This window comes from Nuphar pumila, chromosome 14 (genome assembly GCF_984573655.1).
Source record: "Nuphar pumila chromosome 14, dmNupPumi1.hap1.1, whole genome shotgun sequence".
In the NCBI taxonomy this organism is placed as follows: Eukaryota; Viridiplantae; Streptophyta; class Magnoliopsida; order Nymphaeales; family Nymphaeaceae; genus Nuphar; species Nuphar pumila.
The window spans coordinates 13,170,700-13,192,511 of NC_143262.1; the positions used below are offsets into that span (position 1 = coordinate 13,170,700).

Genomic DNA, 21,812 nt, shown 5'->3' on the forward strand with positions numbered 1-21,812 from the left:
ACACACCAAATATCTAATACCGATAACGTTTGTATGCATCACACATGAACATGGTTGCATCCATTTTCGTGGGTAAGATGTAAATCATTCATAGAACACTTGTAGAACAATCTTGACATGTGCATCATACTAGTAATGGCAGATGTTGGTTAAATTTTAATGGCAACATAGAAATGACATAATGGCAGTTATACATGCTTTGTGACATTTTGTTAACAGAGTGATAAATGTAGATGCATGCTTAAATCCAGTGTTTTCGTTCGATGTATTTTGTACGATACAGACCTTGCTCGAGTTCTGTTCATGCTTTCTAATTTTTCACCTAAATAATCAGCGATTGTGGGATGAGGCTTTGATCAAAATGCCGCAATGTGCCGCATTTTGTTCTTGTGCAAAGTGCAGCAATGTCCACAAGCCATCCACACACGAGGATTACCAAAGTAAATAATAAAGAACAAAAACTCTATTTAAACCACTAAAAAAATCTCTTCCTCTTGGCATACTATTTTCAAATTACTTTTTGTGGAAAGCAAAAAAAAAATACAAAAACTTTATAAAATAATGTATATTTCAAATCTTTTTTCAACACGCTTTGCTTCCCTAATTTTCAGGACAAAAGAATCACACCCTGGGGAGTGCAACTCTTTTGTCCAGGACAAGTCATCCACAAAGATTTGTCCTGAACAACTTGTCTGGCAAACACAGTAAAAATCTCAGAAGTCCAGACTATGAGGGTCTCACGCTTATAACATAGATAGAAATAATATATATATGATGACGTTAAGAACTTTAAATCAACTATAATAACTGGGCAGCTCGGTTTGCATTCATCCCTCAGCTTCATACCTCTCGATTTAATAATAATAATTGACTCTTTGATTATATTTTGTAAATAAAAAATATGATTTTTTAAATCACGAAATTTTATGTTTTATTAACCATTGATTTTTAAATCACCAAAAAATCCGACACACAAATCGGATTTGTTATTTAAATGTTGATCATGATGTAGAACACATCTGTAGAACCCGATTTGATCAAAACAACTTTTTTTTTTTTTAAAGGCAAGCTCGGGTTAGGCGGACCCCTACCAGAACAACATTCACAAGTTGCCCCTTGACTGGTAAGTTTTAATCTGACACATCGAAACAGATATGATTGGTTCGGTTCTCAGGTTCCTATCGATTTTACCCGACCCACTGATAGGACCCAATGGCGCTTCAACGCCAAAATGCCGAAACCACGCATCCATCTGCTCCTCTTTTTGCGCAATACTTATAATGCCCTCATTCGTGTTAAGAATTTCTACATTGTGTGCCAGTGTTTTCTTGTACTTTAATTTTGATGACAGGATAGTATAGTAATTTTATCTCCCAGTACGTTTATAACCCATAACCGACACGGAAGGAATCTCGAGTTTTTTTCACGACGACGTCGACGGCTTCTCCACCATCTCTTCTCCTCGCTTGTCGACGCAAATCCTAAGATCGCAGGGACGAAAAAGGAAGCCTCGATTCGATCGATTGAATCGATCCAATCCGATAGGTGAAAACTTTGATCTCTTCATCTTGTTCCGTTCTTTCTCTCGATTCTCTGATGAATTATTCGTCCATTTTCATCCATCGCATCGATCTCCTGAGCGGAAACCAGTCGAATTTAGCTCTAAATTAAGTCAATTAGGTCATTTGGTTCATAATCAGGGATTCTTGGGGGTTTTCTTTATTTATTCGAGTCAAATTTAGGGAAATTTGGGTGTTTACCGATTTGGGTCAAATTTAGGGAAATTTTGAGGGTTTTCGGGGTCAGATTTAGGGGAAGAGATGGTAGAGAGGAGCGTTTGGTATAGGCTCCCCGAAGAACTATCCGAAAGGGTCTTCTCCTATCTTCCGATCGCCTCCGTGCTCCGGTGTCGGTGCGTCTGTAGATCCTGGAACGCCCTTCTGAACTCTAGGTCGTTCTTAGAGTCGTGGGGGAGGGTCTCGCCCCGGGATTTCTTCTTCCTCGTCTACCACAACTCCCAACTGGTGGCGGCGTATTCCCCGAACTCCAGCCGGTGGAACAACCTTCCGATCTATGATCGTTGTTCCCTTGATCCCGGGCGGGTTCTCCTCCTTGCCTCCTCCGGCGGGCTACTATGCTTTAGGAATAGGAATTCTGATTACCCCACCTTGATTGTCTGTAACCCCGTCACCAGGACCAGTAGGGTTCTGCCTGAGATGCTTCGAGTCCGTTTCATCGATATAGTCGGGATGGTCGCGGACAGAGCGAGCAATTCCTACCGGGTTCTTGTGACCGGGACCACCGAACCGACTTCAAATGAGAGCATCACCGAGGTTTATGATTCTAGAGTGGAGGGGTGGGTCCACCATGGCCTTTCCAAGCTAGAATTCCTGCAAGTTTGGTACGAAGCCCACGCGATATGGCTGAAGGGTTTTTTCTACTGTTTAGCTGCTCCGGTGAATACTGCCCGTGGGTATCGTTTGATTTGTTATGATTTGGAGAGGAGGCACTGGACTGATCTCAATGTTAGGATGCCGTTTGGTGATGTACGGTGCCCATCATTGGTGGTGTGCGGGGACAAGATTCTCTTGACTGGGAAGATTGTTGTGGATTACTTTATAAGAAGCATATGCATTTGGGAGCTTAAGTGGCAGGATCTGAAGTGGGTCAGGGTGGGAGAGATGCCTGATGATGAACTGACCAAGATTGTCTCTCCATACTCGGTGTTGCTTCAATGTCAAGGTCAGAATGATCTCATGTGCTTTAGCACCCATAGGGGTTGGCAGTCTATAATCTATGATTTGTCGGAGAGGAGGTGGAAATGGTTACCGGAAAATGATGCATGTGCAAAGAATCATATGTTGGCTGTGGGGAGAAACAGTCTTGTTGGTTTGCCATATGAGCCTAGCTTGTCTACCAAAGTTTGAATTCTCGTCAAATGAGTACACAGCCTAAACTCTCTTTACCTTTGCACGTGTTACTATGACATTGATTCTGCTGCAAAACTTTGGAAAAGTTGGTTGCATGCCTTTTCTCATTGTAATCTTTTTTATTGACAAAATTGGCATGTTTTTTTTTTTTTATGTTTCTCAAACATGATTTGTGTGTCTCCAGTGTTTTAGTATTTGATTTTATAAGAACAATATAAAACACGTTAGTTCTTCCAAAAGCTTGGATATGATATTTTCTTTCCAATAATGGAAGTGTAAGTTCTATACGAGGCATGCTTTTTTTGTTGCTCACTACTTGTACTCCATTTTAAATTACTGCTTATGAAAATATGCAAACCATGTTTCTTTTTAAATCCAGTAATGAACTGCTTTGTGTTCCTTTAATTTCTGGTTTCCATTATTGTATCTTTTGAAGTTAGCTTTGTTTGATAATTTTATTTAGATGCATTTACAAAGGATAAACTTTTTCATCATAGTTAATGCATATTTTAATCATTCTTCAGTGGTTCTTATCGTGGAATTAGTGTATTTAGTGTGCTGCGTAATGGATGTATCCTACATCATGCTACCTTGTTTTTTATCACCATTTCCTCCCTTTTAGTAGTGTGTCATTTGTTGAAAGCAGCTTCTAGATAAAAAATGACCTGTTATACTTCCACAGGTTGAACAGGACACCATGACAATCTCACTTTCTATATCTGCTGCATCAGTTTCTGTTGCTATTTATCTTGTCCCTAGCTGTTGCGATTAAGCGTGTTGAATTGTTCTCTATGCAACCCATGTACTTGCTCTCTTGTTCCTTTGTGTAATTTTTTGGCAAATTTTCTTTGTTAAGCACCTTAGTGCATGATTTTTATGTCTTTATTTCATGATTTCCTGGAAAGTTATAAATTATAAATGTGGTTAAAGAGGGAAGGTATCTCATTAAAACATTAAGAGAAAAACTTAAGATAATTTGTGAAAAACAGAAAACTAAAACTGAACATATGCTGGTGTCTTTAATTCTTTGTTCTCAACATGTTGTTTGAGGTGGGATTATGAACAAGTTTGTCATTCATCAAGCTGTAGCAACAACTCAATATGAGACTTAGTGTGGCATCAAAACTAGCATGGATGACCAAAGTTGTAAAAAGTGGGTTATCGTTTGGGCCCAAAATAGGATGCATATCGTATTGTATCACATCATAAAAAATCATAATTTTTTGATAAAACATTTCAAAATAAATCCAAAAACTCAGAAAAAGGAAAAATCCTAAAAAAATCATAATACACAAAAAAATAATGAATTACACAAAATACAACCATAGAATCACATATCAATCATTTATGTCTCTATGAGGTGCATAAGACATCATCAAACTTCAAATAATAAAGATAATATGCATGCATATATTACAAAAACAATGCAAATTATGAAATATCACACAATTAAGCTAACATGCCACAAGACACATAGTTTCATAATAGATATGTAAAAACAAAATAACAAAGTGTTTGTGAATACTTAAGTTTTACATAACCAAGTTTTTCTAAAATGCAAACAAAAGCAAATGTATATGGTTTCAAATTTAATCATCATCATCATTATATTTTTCTTCTTCTCCTTGTTCATCCCCCACAATCACATCCTCCTAATATACGTAGGATCTTCATCATCGGCTTCTTGTGTTCCTTCCATGTTGATCCGATGAATGTTCTCTTTATTTAATAAATTGAGTTTTTTTTAACCCATGCATCCAACACATCAAAATTTTGTAGATTGATGAGATCAAATTGCTCTTTATGCCTTCTTGATGATAACTTCTCGATTTGCCTAAACAGATGATATGAAAAAAATTAAAATTAAATGAGTTTTGTATGATACAAAAAGAACTTTTAATAAACACATAAAAATGACAAATAAACTTTATAATTTTATATACTTATATTTTAACTGTAAGTTGTGACAAACGTAGACGAGATCATTGGGCCTTTTGTGCTCTAATCTATTTATTTTTTCTTTATGAATTTGCTTAAAGACACTTTAATTTCTTTTGCATCCATTTGCATTACATGTTTAAGAATGCAAATGACAAAAGCTCTTAAATTTAGAACATCATTCCCAAACCTATGTTAAGATATATGTATTGTTGGATTGTAAAGAATCAAAGAACCTTCAATCACGAACAATAAGTCCACCAATGAAGTGGATAAGTATGAAATGAAACAAGAAGTGCACGGTGCTAACAAAGGGCTACACAAGTGCACAATCACAATATGGTCTCTAATGGACTGAATATAATCTCACAAAAGAGATAACAAACTTCACAAGAGCACAATGTAAAATAAATGCTTTTTGTATTCACAACAAATATGCTCAAAAAGCATACGTAAATACTTTACAAGAGGCTCTCTATGTAGAGCATAACATACAACAAAAAGGACTGATAAGGGATCGTTGGACTGCCTCCAATGGTCTGTTGGGAGCAATCCAATGACTAGTTGGACTGCTTCTCAACAGTCCGAAAATAGTTTAAATAAAAAGCAAAAAGAAGTAAAAGAACAAAAAGGACAATACAGTCCCTATTCATCCCTATTGGATTGTATTTATTACAACATATACAATGACCAAAATACTCCCGATATATATATATATATATATATATATTGTATAGATATATGTATATCATGTGTATATATACATATACAATGTATTTTAACAAAGTACATAAGTGTTCTCAAAGAAACACACTCACAAATCCCATAAGGGAACACACAAAAGAAGACACAATAAAAAATAATAATATTTTATTCAATATCACAAGTGTGCAAGAAGCATATTTTTACAAAGGGGAGAACCCCTATATATACACAAAAGGTAGAGAAAGAGAGCTAAAAGAAAGAGAGAGAGAGAGGGGGCAAATAAAGGAGAGAGAGGGCCTCTCCAACGGCTAGAAATCTAGTCGTTGGATCAAGTCAACTATGGTTGACTTGGTTCAATATATTATATATGTACAATTTAACACTCCCCCTCAAACTTATGGTACGATTGTGAAGAACCTCACAAATAATCAAGTTTATAAAAAAAAACTTGACAAGAACATTCACTCATCAAATATGCTAAGGCAAGAATAACACAAAGTGCTCTAAGGCACAAATATCAAAAAGTGCACTAAGGCACAAGAATGCTAAATATTATTGAGGAAGAAACTCACTTGAAAAGATGAAATACAATGGGGACAAGAGTCCCTTATTTATAGATTACAAAGGGGAGTAATAGCCGTTGGGCTACTCCCAACGACTCTAATTAGAGTTGTTTCGGAACACAACAAATGATTGGTCAACTAGTCAACATTTGACTATTGACTCTATGATTCAAAAAAGAGAAAAAGACAAAAAATAGGAAAAATAAAATATATATATTACAAAAAATATATCACATACTTATATACTTTAAATACATATTTATATACATATACATGCTCTTGTATTAAGAGTATATATATATATATATATATATATATATATATATATATATATATATATATATATATATATATATATGTGTGTGTGTGTGTGTGTGTGTGTGTGTGTGTGTGTGTTATTTTCTAACAGTCTCCCTCAAACTTATGGTGTAATCACCGAAAGTTTGTCAAGTAAAAAGTTGAATCTTGGTGAGCACAGTGCCTTGGTGAAGAAATCGGCAAGTTGATATTTCTGATGTGATAGGGGATATCAATAGTCTTCTTTAAGTATTCTTCATGAACGAATTGACAGTTCATCTCTATATGCTTAGTTCTTTCATAAAACGTATGATTTTGAGCAATGTATATAGAGCGCTTGTTGTCACAGCACAATCTTATAGGATTCTAAAGATGAATTCCCATGTCTGAAATTAATTGTTCGAGCAACACGATTTCTATGGTAGTAGTCGCCATTGCTCTATATTCAGCCTCTGTAGATAATAGTGACACATTTTGTTGTTTCTTGCACTTTCATTAAATCAAGGATTCACCTAAAAACACGTAAAAGCTAGTTGTTGAGCGCCTATTATTTGGATCCTCTCCCCAATCAGCATCTGAGTATGCAATAAGATCTAGTAAGGAAGAAGAGGATAGAAAAACTCTCTTATTTATTGTGCCTCTGATGTATTTGATAATTCTCATGACTGCACCCACATGAGTTGATGTTGGAGCATGTTGAAATTGACTGGCTATATGTACAACATGAGCTATGTTTGGTTTTGCAATACTTAAATACGTGAGAGATCCCATGAGTTGTCTGAAAGGAGTTGGATTGTTCAAAGGAACTCTATCATCAACTCACATCTTCATTCCGACAATCTTTGGAGTGTCAACGACTTTGTCATCTGATAATCCTAACTTGTCAATGATATTAAAGCAAATTTTGTTTGTGACAATATATACCCTCTGTTAAAATATGATACTTCTGTACCAAGAAAGTATGTTGGGAACCAAGATCAAGTCATTTCAAAAGAATTTTTCAAAAATTGTTTTACTTTCTTGATTCTTTCTTTGTCACTACCTGGAATCAACATGTCATCAACATATAAAAGTAAAATTATAATACCTGCAGAAGAGTTCTTGATAAATAAAGTTGTGTCAGTATAACATGACCATATCTTGTAATAACATTGTTGAAAATGTCAAACCAAGATTTAGGTGCTTGTTTGAGACCATACAATGCAATTTTTAATTTAAGCACTTTACCTAAAGGGACTATCAATTCAAGTGGAACATCCATGTATACTTTCTCATTGAGATTCCCATTTAAAAAGGCATTTTTAACATCCATTTGAAATATATTCTAATTTTTAATAGCTGCAATAGCTACAAGAATTCAAACAATGGTCATCCTGGCATCAGGAGCAAAGGTTTCTTCGGAATCTACTCTGTATTCTTGAGAATAACCTTTGGTAACTAACTTGGCTTTATGTCTTTCCAAGGATCCATCGCTTTTTGTCTTTTCTTCGAGACTTGTATCGACACCATTTTCACATATTGTAATTTTAGGAGTGGGTTCAAGAATAGTACCTCTCACGTATCCCCACAAACCTTGACCTTTTATGAATGTCTCCAAATGTTCTGCCCAAATGATGTAATTGCTTCCATCAAACTTAAATGACGGAATAAAGTTGGAGTTGCTTGTATTGTGCGAGAAGAATTCGCCCATGATGAACAAAGAGAAAAAAACAACCACAACCAAGGAAGGATTGCTAACACGCTTGACGAAGCAGCCCACCAATGTACGCTTTACGAGGCAGACTTTAAGAGTGATTATAAACCAAGCTCTGATACCATGTGAAGAACCTCACAAATAATTAAGTTTATAAAAAAAACTTGACAAGAACATTCACTCATCACTCATCAAATGCACTAAGGCAAGAATTACACAAAGTGCTTTAAGGCACAAATATCAAAAAGTGCACTAAGGCACAAGAATGTTGATATTATTGAGAGAGAAACTCACTTGAAAAGATGAAATACAATGGGGACAACAGTCCCTTATTTATATATTACAAAGGGGAGTAAGCCCAACGGCTGGTCAACTAGTCAACATTTGACTATTGACTCTATGATTCAAAAAAGAGAAAAAGACAAAATACGAAAAATAAAAAATACATATTACAAAAAATATATCACATATGTATATACTTTAAATACATATTTATATACATATACGTACTTTTGTATTACGAAGAGTATATATATATATATATGTGTGTGTGTGTGTGTGTGTGAGTGAGAGAGAGAGAGAGAGAGAGAGAGAGAGAGAGAGAGAGAGAGAGAGAGAGAGAGAGAGATTTTCTAACAACGATAACCGAAAGTTTGCCTAAGAAGAATTGAAACCTAGGAACAAAGAGGGGTTTGGTAAAAAAGTCCGTCGGTACTCGGATGTGACATAAGCAATGATTCTTTGAAGGTATTCCTCTTGAACATAGTGGCAGTCCATCTCGATGTGATTTGTTTTTTCATGAAAAGTGTTGTTTGCAATATAGATAACTCTCTTCTTGTTGTAGCATATCTTTGACATTCCTAGAATCTTGATTCTCATATTAGACAACAATCTTCTCAGTCACACCAACTCTATTGTGGTTGTAGTCATGGCTCTGTACTCGGCTTCAGTTGAGGAGAGGAAGACCTTCTGTTGCTTTTTGCACTTTCATGAGATTAACGATTCACCTAAGAAAACACAAAAACTCGTGGTTGAGTGTTTGTTATTAGAATCACCTAGGAAAACATAAGCAAGCCTTTAGAAAATAATTTTTTAAATATCTAATAATACACAAGACAACTCCCACGTGAACAAATGTGAGAACGTGTTGAAACTAAGTAGTTGTGTGTACAACGTGTGCTATATCAGTTCTAGTAATTGTTAAGTAAGAAAGTACTCCGACAAGTTGTCGATAAGGAGTTGGGTCATCCAGAGGCTCCCCATCATTAATTTTCATTTTGACATTTGTTACTTCAGGAATATCAACTTTTTTGTCATCCGATATACCAGACCTGAGAACAATATAAAAAAAAAACTGAGATAATAAATACCCCTTACAGGAATAAACAAACTCTATTCCTAGAAAGTATCATAAAAAACCCAAATCAATCATATTTCAAGACTGGTTTTAATAATATTTTTAATATTTTGAACTCTCTGTTTATCTCCTCCAATGATTATCATATCATCAATATAGAAAAATAAGATGACAATACCTGCATCAAAATTCTTAACAAACAAAGTCTTGTCAGTCAAACAGGATCGAAAGCCAATATTAAGTATAACATCGCTAAATTTATCATATCAAGCTTTGGGAGTTTGTTTTAAGTCATACAATGCTTTTTGTAGACGAAGAGCCTTCCCTTGAGCTATTCTCATACTTGGGGGTGCCTCCATGTACACTTCTTTTATAAGATTGCGATTTAAAAAGACATTTCTAACATATTTGATATGTGGACAAATTTTTAATTGAATCAACTGCAACGAGGATTCTAACTATGGTCATGTGGGCAACATGTGTAAATGTTTCTTCATAATCTATGCCATATTCTTGCACATATCCTTTGTTCAGTAGCCTAACTTTGTATCTTTCAAGGGTCCATCACTCTTGGTTTTTATCTTATATACCCATCTGCAACCTATGGGTTTCTTTCCCTGTAAAAGATCTTTGATCTGTGCATAAAATGAGAGCTCTATATATGAATGTATTAGGGCTATGCATGCTTGATACTTGGAAGAAAAAGATACAAATTTTGGAGGTTGTGAAACTCTAGATGATTTTGTAGTTTGCAGTTCTTCTTCACTCAAGTTGGAAAAATTTTCAAGTGCACATGGTGGTTTTTTATGTCTCGATCTAGAATATTGTATACACATTTGATCATCATGAGATTCTTCATCAAGAGGCTCACTATCTATTGATTCAATGACATTTCCAAAATCGTATTCACAATTACAATCATTAACATCTTGGTTGGAACCAAGATCAAATAAGAATGATTACTCAGTTATTTTCTTAGGTTGGTCTTTATAATTTTTTTTTTCAGAAAAGTTATATTTCTAGAAATATACAATTTTCTATTTTTAGGATGATAACACCGATATCCTTTCTGGTTATCAGCATAACCAAAAAAGACACAAAGAATTGCTCTAGGAGAAAATTTGTCATTTTTGTTGGTTAATACAAAACATTTGCAACCAAAGACTCGTAATCTAACATGGTTAAGAGAGTTTAAAAAGTTTTTCAATAGGTGAAATATTTTGTAAAGAAGACGATGACATTTTGTTTGCAAGATAAACAAAGGTTAAAACAGCTTCTACCCAAAAAATCTTTGGCACATGACTAACAATAAGTATGGTCCTTGAAGTTTCAATGATATGCCTATGTTTTTTTTTTTCAGCTAAGCTATTTTGTTGTGGTGTGTGAGGACATGATCTTTGATGTGTGATGCCATTTTGATTAAGATAGTTTTTAAATTCATATGAAACAAATTCTCTCCCTGAATCAGTCTGAAATATAGAGATTTCATTTTCAAACCTATTTTTAACCAATTTATGAAAGCTTTAAAAATGTAAAAAGATTTCAGATTTATACTTAAGGAAGTGTATCCAATTATGTCTAGTAAATCGTCCACAGATATGACAATATGCATATCCATCTTTAGATAAAACAGGTGTTTGACCCAAAACATCCGAATGTACAAGCTCAAGTGGTCTAGATGTAACAAAACTATCATTAAATGGTAATCTCTTCATTTTTTTAAGAACACAATCTTCACAAGGGAAATCATTAAGATAACAAAAAAAAGATTTTAGATAAATTTGGATGTCCTAAATCTTCTATGTCATATATTTAAATCTAATTTTTGAACATTACAAAAAAAACATCTTTGGGTATCTCCAAACAATTCCTATAGTAGAGACCTCCTTCTCTAATGCCTTGCTCAATCAGCTTCATCAGCTTCCCTAACCAGAGATCCTTCACCAAAAAGAAGGAAATATTACAACTATAATAAGATATTTGAGAGACAAAAAAAATATTTAAGTTTAATTTAGGAATGTGACGAACCTTTGAAATAAAAAACTTTTTGAATTTGAAAGATCTTTTTCAAAATTTCCTATTCATTCAATTTGAAGAGCTTAATTATCGGTCGTAAAAACATTTGACACATTGAAGTTATGATATTCAGATAAAATATCATGGCTTGGGGTCATGTGAAAAGATGCGCCGGAATCAAGAAACCAAGAAAATTTATCGGGATTGGAATAAGATAAAACAATGGCTCTAGTTGAAAAAGATGCTTCCTTGAGAAGTGGTTGAAGAACTTCCACCAATTGAGCCATAGACATGCTTCCAATGGATGAATCTTGAGATGTGAAAATATGACTAGACTCTTGTGGAGAGCCGACAGAAGCAACCTTCTTCTCACATGACCTTCTTAATTTAGGACATTGGGGCTTAATGTGTCTCGATCTATAGTAGTAACGACAAATAGTTTTCCTTTTATCATAATCATTACCTTGTCTTCTATAATGAGGTGGTTTATATACATGTATGTAGTTTTTCAGTCTAGAGACGGCCAAGACCGAGTCATCCTCATATTGAACTCTTCTATCTATAGTATCTTCAATAGAAAAAACTTTTTCTCTATGAAGAAGAATTAATTTTGTATATTCAAATTTCGGTCTTAAGCCATTGATAAATTGATAAAAATGCTCCGCATCCATTTGTTTTTGGCAGAGTTCTATATCTCGAAAAAATGTCATTTTGGTTCTAGAAGTGCCAATTCAAGTTCGGATAGATCATTATAGTATTCTCTAATACTTTTATCCCCTTGGGATATGGTTCAAACTCTATCTTGCACATTATACACATGTGCAATATTCTTAAGAGAATACACTCTCTTAAGATAATCCCAAGCCTTATTAAAATGTTTAAATTTGGCAAGGCTAGAACACTTTTTAACATCCACGCTATTAATAAACCAGTACATGATCTTGGCATGTCCCATCTTTCATTTCTTCCATTTCTTTCACTTCTTCTCATAAGTAGTTATAGCTTTGGTCTTCTCATTTTTCGTTAGTGGTACCTCTTTTTCACCTTATACCTTGGTGAAAACTTGCTTAAGTAGTTTCACGATGATGACATTTTCATTGTCATCCATTTTACAAAACTAGAGAGGTGAAGCGAGAGATAGATAGAAGAAGAGAGAGAAGGAACGAGGAAGCAAAAGAGGAGAATACAAGCACTCCACCAATGTGTCACGCGAGCACTTGAAACCTTCAAAGATACACGATCACAATCCGCAAGCGGTTGCACAATCATGATCTCACAAACACTCCACCAATGACTCACGCAAGAGCACTTAAATTAGAATCATAGAAAGAGCAAAGCTCTAATACCATGTAAATAATTAAAGAACCTTCAATCCCTAACAATAAATCCAATGGAGTGAATAAGTACACAATTGTTCTCTAAGGAACATACTCACAAAATCCTACAAAGGGAATACACACAAGGCACAATATAAAAAATAATATTTTGTTCAATATCACAAGTGTGCAAGAAGCATACTTTTACAAAGGGGAGAACCCCTATATATATGTACACACACACAAGAGGGAGAAAAAGAGAGCTAAAAGAAAGAGAGAGAGAGGGCAAAGAAAGGACAGAGCAGACCTCTCCGATGGCTAGATTCTAGCCATTGGATCAAGTCAGCTATGATTGACTTGGTCCAATATATTATAACCTTGTCGGAATGGCATCAGGTTACAACGGCTTGGGGCTCACACACACACACGAGAGAGAGAGAGAGAGAGAGAGAGAGAGAGAGAGAGAGAGAGAGAGAGAGAGATTCTTAAGCACCTTGGTATGAGAGGACATAGCAAAAAATGACAGGGTCAAGAGGGTGGTGATCATGACCAGTGGACCCATTAAATCACCGTGGGGAGGGCGGTTTTTCGGGAGGGATGTGGTGATGGTGGTGAGATAGATGGTGGTCAGTGGACTGTAACTCACCATTTTCTTTTGGTAGGAAACAATCCTCCACCCCAGAGTTACCAGTCAAGGAAGCGGGAGCGGGAAGCGATACGGGAAGCGAGAGCGGGAAGCGAGGCACTTTCAAAAATTTAGGAAGCGTGGGACCACTTAGAAGAAAATTCTGAACCGTCTCGGAAGCGAATCAGAAGCGACCTAGGAAGCGAGGGGGAAGCGAAAAAATGAAAAAATGGGGAAGTGAGGGGGAAGCGTGGGGGGAGCGCGCTTCGCATAAAAGGGAAGCGCACTTCCCAAAAAAGGGGGACGCTTCCCCTCACGCTTCGGAAGCGCGACGTTTCGCGCTTCCGGGAAGCGCGCTTTCCCTTTTGCCTAGGCGCTTCCGGTAACTCTGCTCCACCCCCCTGAGGAATGTTTCCTATCAAAATGTGTACATTTTAGAAAACTCCCAAAGAAAAAGTCTTTCTTGTTTGGAAGAGTCAGAAAAACCGTCCGGTTTTTCTACCTTGTATCACTTTTCCTGCATCTTTCTCACTTTTAAATGTGACCCTTTGAAAAAATGCAAATCCTGTTAGATTTTGGTTTTCTGAGGTTCCTACAGAGAGAAAGAAGACAAGAGAAAGGTTTGGGCTGATCTCTCATGATTCTCGTTATGAGAAAATGTGACTATTTATATTCACTTTACACTAAAATACATTTTACTCAAATACCCTTATTAACACAAAATACAAGAAAATTAATAAAGGGTATTTTAGGAACACAATATATAATAAAATACAATAGGAAACTAGGAGACGTGAACAATGATGTCGTGAAGAGTGATGTGAGTGATATGGATCAAGATCCAGATCCGACCACCTCAAACCTCACGCTCTAATAGCCTCCTTCAAGTTGTACATGGTTAACAACTATAAACAACTTGCTTCTTAAATACCAAAACTTGTTCTTTGTAAGGCCTTTAATGAAAAAGTCAGCCACTTTGTCTTCAGTCTGGACATAGTTGGTCTTGATATGTTTTGTCTTTCCATGTTGGATGGGATTACTAAAATCTTGATAGCTCCTTGATTATCACACAACAAAAGTGACTTGAGGATGACTTCTCCCAAATCATACAACATGTGTCTAATCTATGTCATCTCAACTGTAACTACAACTATGGAATGATATTCAGCCTCTGTACTAGACCTCGTAACAACCTTTTGTTTCTTACTACTCTGTGAGACCAAATTTCTTTCAATAAAAACACAATATTAAAAAACAAACCTTCTCTCATCAAGATCTCCTGCCCAGTCAGCATCTGAATAAGTCGTAACCATTAACATATTTTCATGTGGTGCCCTATTTCTATAGAGCAAACCATCTCCAACAATGCCCTTTAAATATCTCAAAATTCTTTTCACACCCTCCATATGTGATGTTCTAGGCTGATGCATGAATTGTGACACCTGATTAACAAAAAAAACAATATCTGGACGAGTGAAAGTGAGATATTGCAACATTCCAACTATGCTTCTGAACTGTGTTGGGTTATGAAACAATTTTTCATCATTTGCTCTCAATCTTTGATGAATGAGAACTAGGGTTGCAGTAGGTTTACAATCTTTCATGCCCGTTTTATTTAAGAGATCCATCATGTATTTGTGCTGAGTTGAAATAAGGGAATCAACTTGCCGTTCTACCTCTATCCCAACAAATTATTGTAACAGACCAAGATCGTTAATTTTAAATTTTTTGTTCAATTCTTTACTTCAATATGGTCACTGCAACTGCCACTAACAATTATATCAACCTAAATTAGTAAAATAGTGATGAAATTACTACCTTTGTAAATGAAAATTGAATGATCTAATGAGAATCGAGTAAAACCATAGCCTTGAATTGCAATCGAAAAACTCTTAAACCAAGACCTTGAAGCTTGCCTCAATCCATAAATAGCTCTTTTTAACCTGTAAACATGAGTTTTGAGATCTTTTTCACTATACCCTGGTGGTTGCTCCATATAAACTTCCTCCTTAAGATGCCCATGAAAGAATGCATTCCTTACATCCAGCTGACTTAGTTTTCACTCATGATCAATTGCTAGAGAAAGGATGATCCATATAGTGCTATTTCGACAACACGATTGAAGGTCTCATCATAATCATGCCCGTACTCTTGAGTGAATCCTTTTGCTATTAGACGAGCTTTGTATCTCTCGATAGTTTCATCGGGTTTATATTTTATTTTATAAACCGATTTCGAAACAACTACATTTTTATTAGGCAGTCTCTTCACTATCTCCCATGTCTGGCATTCATGCAGGGCCTGTATTTCTTCATTCATAGCTTCTATCCACCTATTTAACTGCAGTACATGCTGAAATATTTTGGGTCCTTGCTGCTGTCCAATTTGAGTAAGGAAGCACTGAAAATCTATGCTGAAATTTTCATAATTCGCCCATCTTTCAATCGAATGTTTCACCCTGCTTGATCTTCTTATTGACTGAAGTTGTCTCTCTTAATCTGATGATTGTTGTTGTTCTTGCAGAACTGGCTGGCTTTGATTACGCATTGTACAAACACATCAATCTTTGAATCTTTCTGATGTGCTTTCTACATTGTCTGAATCAGTTTCTGTGTCACAATCCAATTCGGCTCGTGGATCTTTTAAGACATCTTGGCTTTGATCAGGAAAAATATCCGTCTATTGTACCTATTTGTGGTTCTTTGTGTGTTCTTGTTGGTATTTTGGTGGAACTCTTTTGAGTATCCACTTTTGGTGATTTAAGTGAATATCTTCTGGGGAACTCATTTCCTTACATAACTAACATGCTAAGAATGAATAAGAAATTAATTTATGATTAATAGGCAAAGATGCTGACATAATAAAAATGAATATACTCGCCTCGAAGGTAATAAATATAGTAGTATTAGATAATGAAACCAATGTAGTGTTTCAAAAAGTATAGTTTTGCATATCAAAATGAAAAAAAAATCATATACTGAGTTAATAAAATTAAAGGTTTTGGTAATCTATTGGTATACCAAAAATTAAAGGTTTAAGTTAATAAAATAATAATATACTGCACAAAAATCAATAACTAACATACCAAGAATGAATAAGAAAATAATTTAAGATTAATAGACAAAAATGCTGAGATAATAAAAGATGAATATACTCACCTCTAAGGTAATAAATATAGTTCAACAAACAATATAGTTAAAGGTAAAAAATATAGTAGTATTAGATAATAAAACCAAGGTACTTAGTGTTTCAAAAAGTGTATTTATGCATATCGAAATGAAAAAAAAATAACATATATTGAGTCAATATTAACAAAAAGCAACACCTACAAAGGAGCATGTCTCTCTGGTTCTACCAACATTAGAACTTGGGTTTTCAGCTGCTACTGATATCCGTGGTTACCTAGTGCATATTACATGGAGATTCTGCTTTATGTGATTTTTCATCAATATCTTTTCATTTGTGTATCGAACTCCCAACAAATTTGGTTGTCTGGTTAGAATTGACTCTATAGTTAAGGAATTGCAGGTAAATGCCTGTTTCATGATGTTTGTTTCATTTGTTATTCTTTTAATTAATTTTTATGGAGGTCTCAGATGCTTATTGTGATTAATTGAAATACATGGCGACCCTTATTGCTAGGTGAAAAGTTTTTAAAACATGGGCATTTTGTATGCTATCACGGTTCTGCAGGTTTTTTTTATTCCCATTATTGATTGTGGAAGAGGCTTTATTACTTTAATCTGCTAGAATCACGTGAATGTGCTTTTGAAGTTTGTATTTTTTGTTCTTTCTTTATGAACCTTGAGTCCTTGACCCTTTTTGTCTCTCATTCAAATAAACTGTGATTACTTGATGGCAGTTCCCATTTTGCATCATGAACAAAAAAATCACATTGTAGAAGTTTTTGTTAAAAATTGCTTTCTTGATGTAGACCACTAGTGGACATTGTTTGGACTTCATCATATGGCATAGACACTTGCTTTATGGCCTATCATGTTGATTGTAGAGATAGCACCATGCTTGCATTTTCAAGCAAGCATGTTTTTGGGGCTTCACTTTGAGGGGTTTATCAGTGCCAGTAATAGCTTTAAATTTCTTCCGTTCCAGTTTGTAGTGGCTATTTCCTGTGCATATTGATTGTTCAGGCAGCTTGCTTATGATTTTTTATTCAATGCTTTGTTGGAGGATGGAATTTTAATTGGTAGTGAAGTATTGGGATTGATTTGGGATTAAGCAATCGAATGGTATGATCTCTGAACTGCAGTACAAGTGGGATAGTATTTGATGCCTGTCTATTAAGATATAATCCACAACAATCAATGGATGGTGGAAACTTGTGAGAAATTTGAGAATATTCCCAAGTGGTTTCTTGAGGAAGTTTAGAATTTTTAACAATAGATGAAGCAGAGCTGGATGTTACTATTCTTGTTTTTTATTGGGAGGTGGTGAATCCTTCAAGGATGGGTGTGTAGCGTTGGAGTACTGGGACTAGAGGGCCATAGAACTTAACTGTGGAGCACCATTCTCATAATGTGACGGGCCTCTAATCAATAGGAATGCGAGGAATGTTTCTTCATTCAAGCCCATGCGAGGAATGTTTCTTGATTCAGGCCCTTCATCTGGATGCATTTTGTGAATTCTTCCTTTCATGATGATCAGTAGAAGTTCAGTAAGAGTTTTTTTGTACTCTGAGAGTTCTACCTTCTCCATCAGCTCTTAGAAGGGCACCAATAAATTCTGGGATGCTGATGGGTTGAATGGGAAGCTGGAGGTTGTTTTCTATATATTTCAATCCTGGCCCCAGGGCATCAAAATGTTTGCAGAGAAAGTTATGCATACACTGTACAGAAATAGACCTATCTTCACCTTAAAAGTTTTATTCGTGTTCATGCATTATATGAGGTATTACTCAATATCATGTTTCCATGGGGCATGTCAAGAATTGACGAACACTTATAGGGTCCATCTTGCTGCCATTATTTATCGTGGTGGTAAAATGTTGTGCTAAGGATTACTTTCCAGATTGTTTAGATCAGTTTTGACATCACCTTTCTGTTGGTTGGCAAGCATAATGATGGCCTTTATCTGTAAGAGTGCCAACTTTTAGCTATTCTTTGTGCATAGAAGTTGCTTTTTTTATTGCTATTATAACAACATATCCTTGGCATGAATCAGTTCTTTTTTCTGCTTCTGCATGGTTGGGGCTATGTTTTCAAATCACCAATTGAACCTTGGACTAAGTTCCCTTGATTATGATACTTGATGACTGTCCCAATTACCTCATTCTTGATGGATGTCACCAATCACGAGTCCAGAATGGGTGCAATCACATGGCACAAAATTTGTGCATCAAGCACCTTGGACCCCACAACTGACAGGGCTGTCCCCAAGATGGAGGGTGATCAGGTGCTTAATGCACAAATATTTGTTCCATCATATTTCACCTGATCTTTTCGCACCAATCACTGGCTGCGCACTGATGGCATGATGCTGTCACTAATCTTTTAGCCAACAGAATGGCTATTGTAAGGTGTATGCTTGATGGGTTCTTTTCCTGCCTTGATGTGGTGGCTTGCTCCCAGATCATATGTTTTCCATGTCTGTTGATTTGGTTGTATTGGTCGTAAATTGAAACTATTTTGTTATTGCCAGTAAAAGGGGGTACTCTTAGATGTTGGCTGTATAACCACACATGCTTGGCAGGGAACTTTTGGATAATAGTTTTGGGATCCTTTATTTATGTTTGTCTTCTTTGGTTATTCACTTTCGTTCTGTTCTCTCATCCACACGCCAATTCACTGTTCATTTTTTGTTCTCTTGATTGCTCAGTTTCAGGGGCGCCCATTTGGATTGAACTTCATTGTTTCATGTGAAACTTGTCAGCTGCATGATACTGTTCATCTGTTCCGGTTGTCTATGCGCAGTCATGGTTTCTGCAGAGTCAGTGTGGCGTTGTTGTATTTAGTTTGGGTGGTGTGATACAAGATATCACATTTCTCAGGCTATTCTTTATACAGTTGTGCAGGTTACTAGGTCAATGCAGATGTGAGCTGACAAAAATGATTTGTGTATAAAACATTCTATGATGAATGCAATTGGATTTGGCTCTCCAAGCTTGTCTGCATCTTCATGTCTACCGGGTAAATGTTTTATACGATAGTACCAAAATGTCTATAGAATGTGAAAAGTGTGAGATCTGTTCATGTGCTTATCATGGTTCTGGTCCTTCTGGATGGTTGGGTCGCACCATCATAACTTGGGGTCTCGGGTTCAAATCCTATGGCGGGTCACACCCTCACAAGCTTGCATATCAGGAGAAAGAAAAAAAAACTGACATTGGATCAACTTGTTTCAAAGTCAAAAGCCTTTTAATTGTAATTTTTGGTGCCTTTAGAGCCATTGATTTTTTCCCAGTTACAAAACCTGTTTCCAAGTCACTGTCACATGATCTACGACCTTTTTTTTTTGACAAAAAAAGTGTAGATTGTCTATAGGATTTTATCCGCAAGACCTTCACTTTCTCTTTACCAGTTTATTGTTAATGCCAACTGATTGATGAGTATGAAGACACTTAATACTTGGTCCAATTTATTCCTCAAAAAAAAAAAGAACTTGGTCCAATTCTTTCCATGAGCATTTAAAGCTGATTCATGGATATATAGAAAATCAGATGAATGGATTTGATCGATAAGGTATTTTGGCTTTTGAAGACCAGAACCGTGGGTGTTTTGACTATCATGTGGTGTTTTGCATATAAAATGCAACACTCGATCTCAAATCTGCAAGCCATCTTCTGCTTGACATAGTGGAGGGCATCAGGCCGTGTGGCCTGCTGGCTGCCCGTGACTACGCCTACTTGGGCTGGGCCTTGTGCGCCACTTTGAGACCCAGCATTGTTGAAACTAGGCTTAGGTCCATCCATTAATTTTTTTATTGATGGACTGATCAGTCTGGTCAAGAAGAGACAATGGCCGGACTGGAGTGACGGGTCATTCAGTACTGGGTGCCCTCAGGTGCTGTGCATGCCCATGAGCAAAGTGAAGATTCAGGTGATGGAATTCGTATAGATCTTCTCAAGATTAATGGTGGTGGACATAAGCTGATGTGCCAACATCGGCTCCACTGGCATCTAGGAGATGTACAGGAAGAGGCTCTCATTGCTGATGGCAATGATGACGTGTTTGCAGCAGGTGCTTAGATCGGTTGAGCTTGGCCAGCTACCTGGTGTAGTGGCAGTAGAGGTGTAGTTTTGTTGCTGCTTGCTCGGTTGGTTTATTAGGGAAAATTGGTTTCTGATCGAGTTCGGTATATCTTCTTTTTTCGATAGGCGAGTTTGGTACATTTTGGTTTCCCTTGATGGGGAAAAGGATACTTTACAGGATCAGCAAAAACTTGCGTAAGAGATTAGTTAGAAACCAGTATACACAAATGCAACCATTTTTTTATCTATTTGGATATATACTTTCACTTACCCTGAATGCTCTGATGCTGTGTGGACATGCAGAACTCTCTTATAATGTCGGGCGGATGGTTTCAGTACAAGTTTCAAGTTGGTTCAGGTAGATCAGCTTCATGGAGGTTCATCTATCCGGCTTCCAGCACCATCTTTGTCATTTTATTGTTGAATACTGCTGAAAAAATGGTTCTCCTTTTTTCATTAACGAGAGATGCAACGTTGATGTACCTATTCCATTGCCCTCCGTTTTAAACTCTGGGGGTGCTCCCCCTGCCAATGGAAAAAGATCAGTGTGCAATCACATTGCACATTTCAAATGTACTGCTGTACTTAAACACCCAACATCTGCTGTTAGGTCCCACAGCTGACAGGTTTCATGGAAAAGATGCAGGGTGGTCAGGTGCAGCGTCACATAAAAAGTATGCAATCTGATCGCACCTGATCCAGACTCCCTGGCAGCTTCATGATCGATTCATGATTATCATTGGTAGCACAGACACTTGTGATCTTTGTCAAATGGGTATGCTAGTAATCACAGCAAGGCTGAATTCCTCAGCTCACTCCTGGTTGAACTTGTTTTGAGAGTGAGACTGATGTTTAAGTGGCCTGGTTGGCAAAAATTTACCTGTATCCTATCCTGGTGGTGGATCCATATGTACTTTATTTGTAAGTGAATATGTGTTTACATCTAGTTGGTAGACCTCTCAATAGGTATGACTAGGAGTGTCAACGCCTGGTTTACCCGGACCTGACCCGAACCAAACCCTATAGGATCCGGGTATGGTGATAAATAATAAGACCCGAGTCCGTACCCGAAGGTCCGATTAATACATGGACCTGGGTATAGTTTGTGAAATTTTATACCAGACCCAGACTCGACCCGAGTTCTGATTAAGACCCACAATTTTTCAAC

The 21,812-nt window shown here is 36.4% G+C and overlaps 1 protein-coding gene across 6 annotated transcripts; it reads left to right on the top strand.

Annotated features, from left to right (window-relative positions):
- The first annotated feature begins 1,420 nt into the window (after positions 1 to 1,420).
- On the top strand, positions 1,421 to 21,124 carry LOC149816421 (F-box/kelch-repeat protein At5g15710-like). Of its 6 annotated transcripts, XR_016427695.1 has the most exons (5): positions 1,421 to 2,942; positions 19,273 to 19,583; positions 20,631 to 20,684; positions 20,771 to 20,839; positions 20,948 to 21,124. XR_016427695.1 is itself a non-coding variant. In XM_089987760.1 (2 exons), exon 1 carries the CDS (start codon positions 1,821 to 1,823, stop codon positions 2,925 to 2,927), a length of 1,107 nt encoding a protein of 368 aa, XP_089843886.1. In that variant the 5' UTR covers positions 1,421 to 1,820; the 3' UTR covers positions 2,928 to 2,942; positions 19,273 to 19,647. The 6 variants fall into 6 exon arrangements, 1 of the variants encoding a protein (XP_089843886.1); XR_016427693.1 differs by having other exon boundaries at positions 20,631 to 20,839; XR_016427692.1 differs by having other exon boundaries at positions 20,634 to 20,839.
- Positions 21,125 to 21,812: the final 688 nt, after the last annotated feature.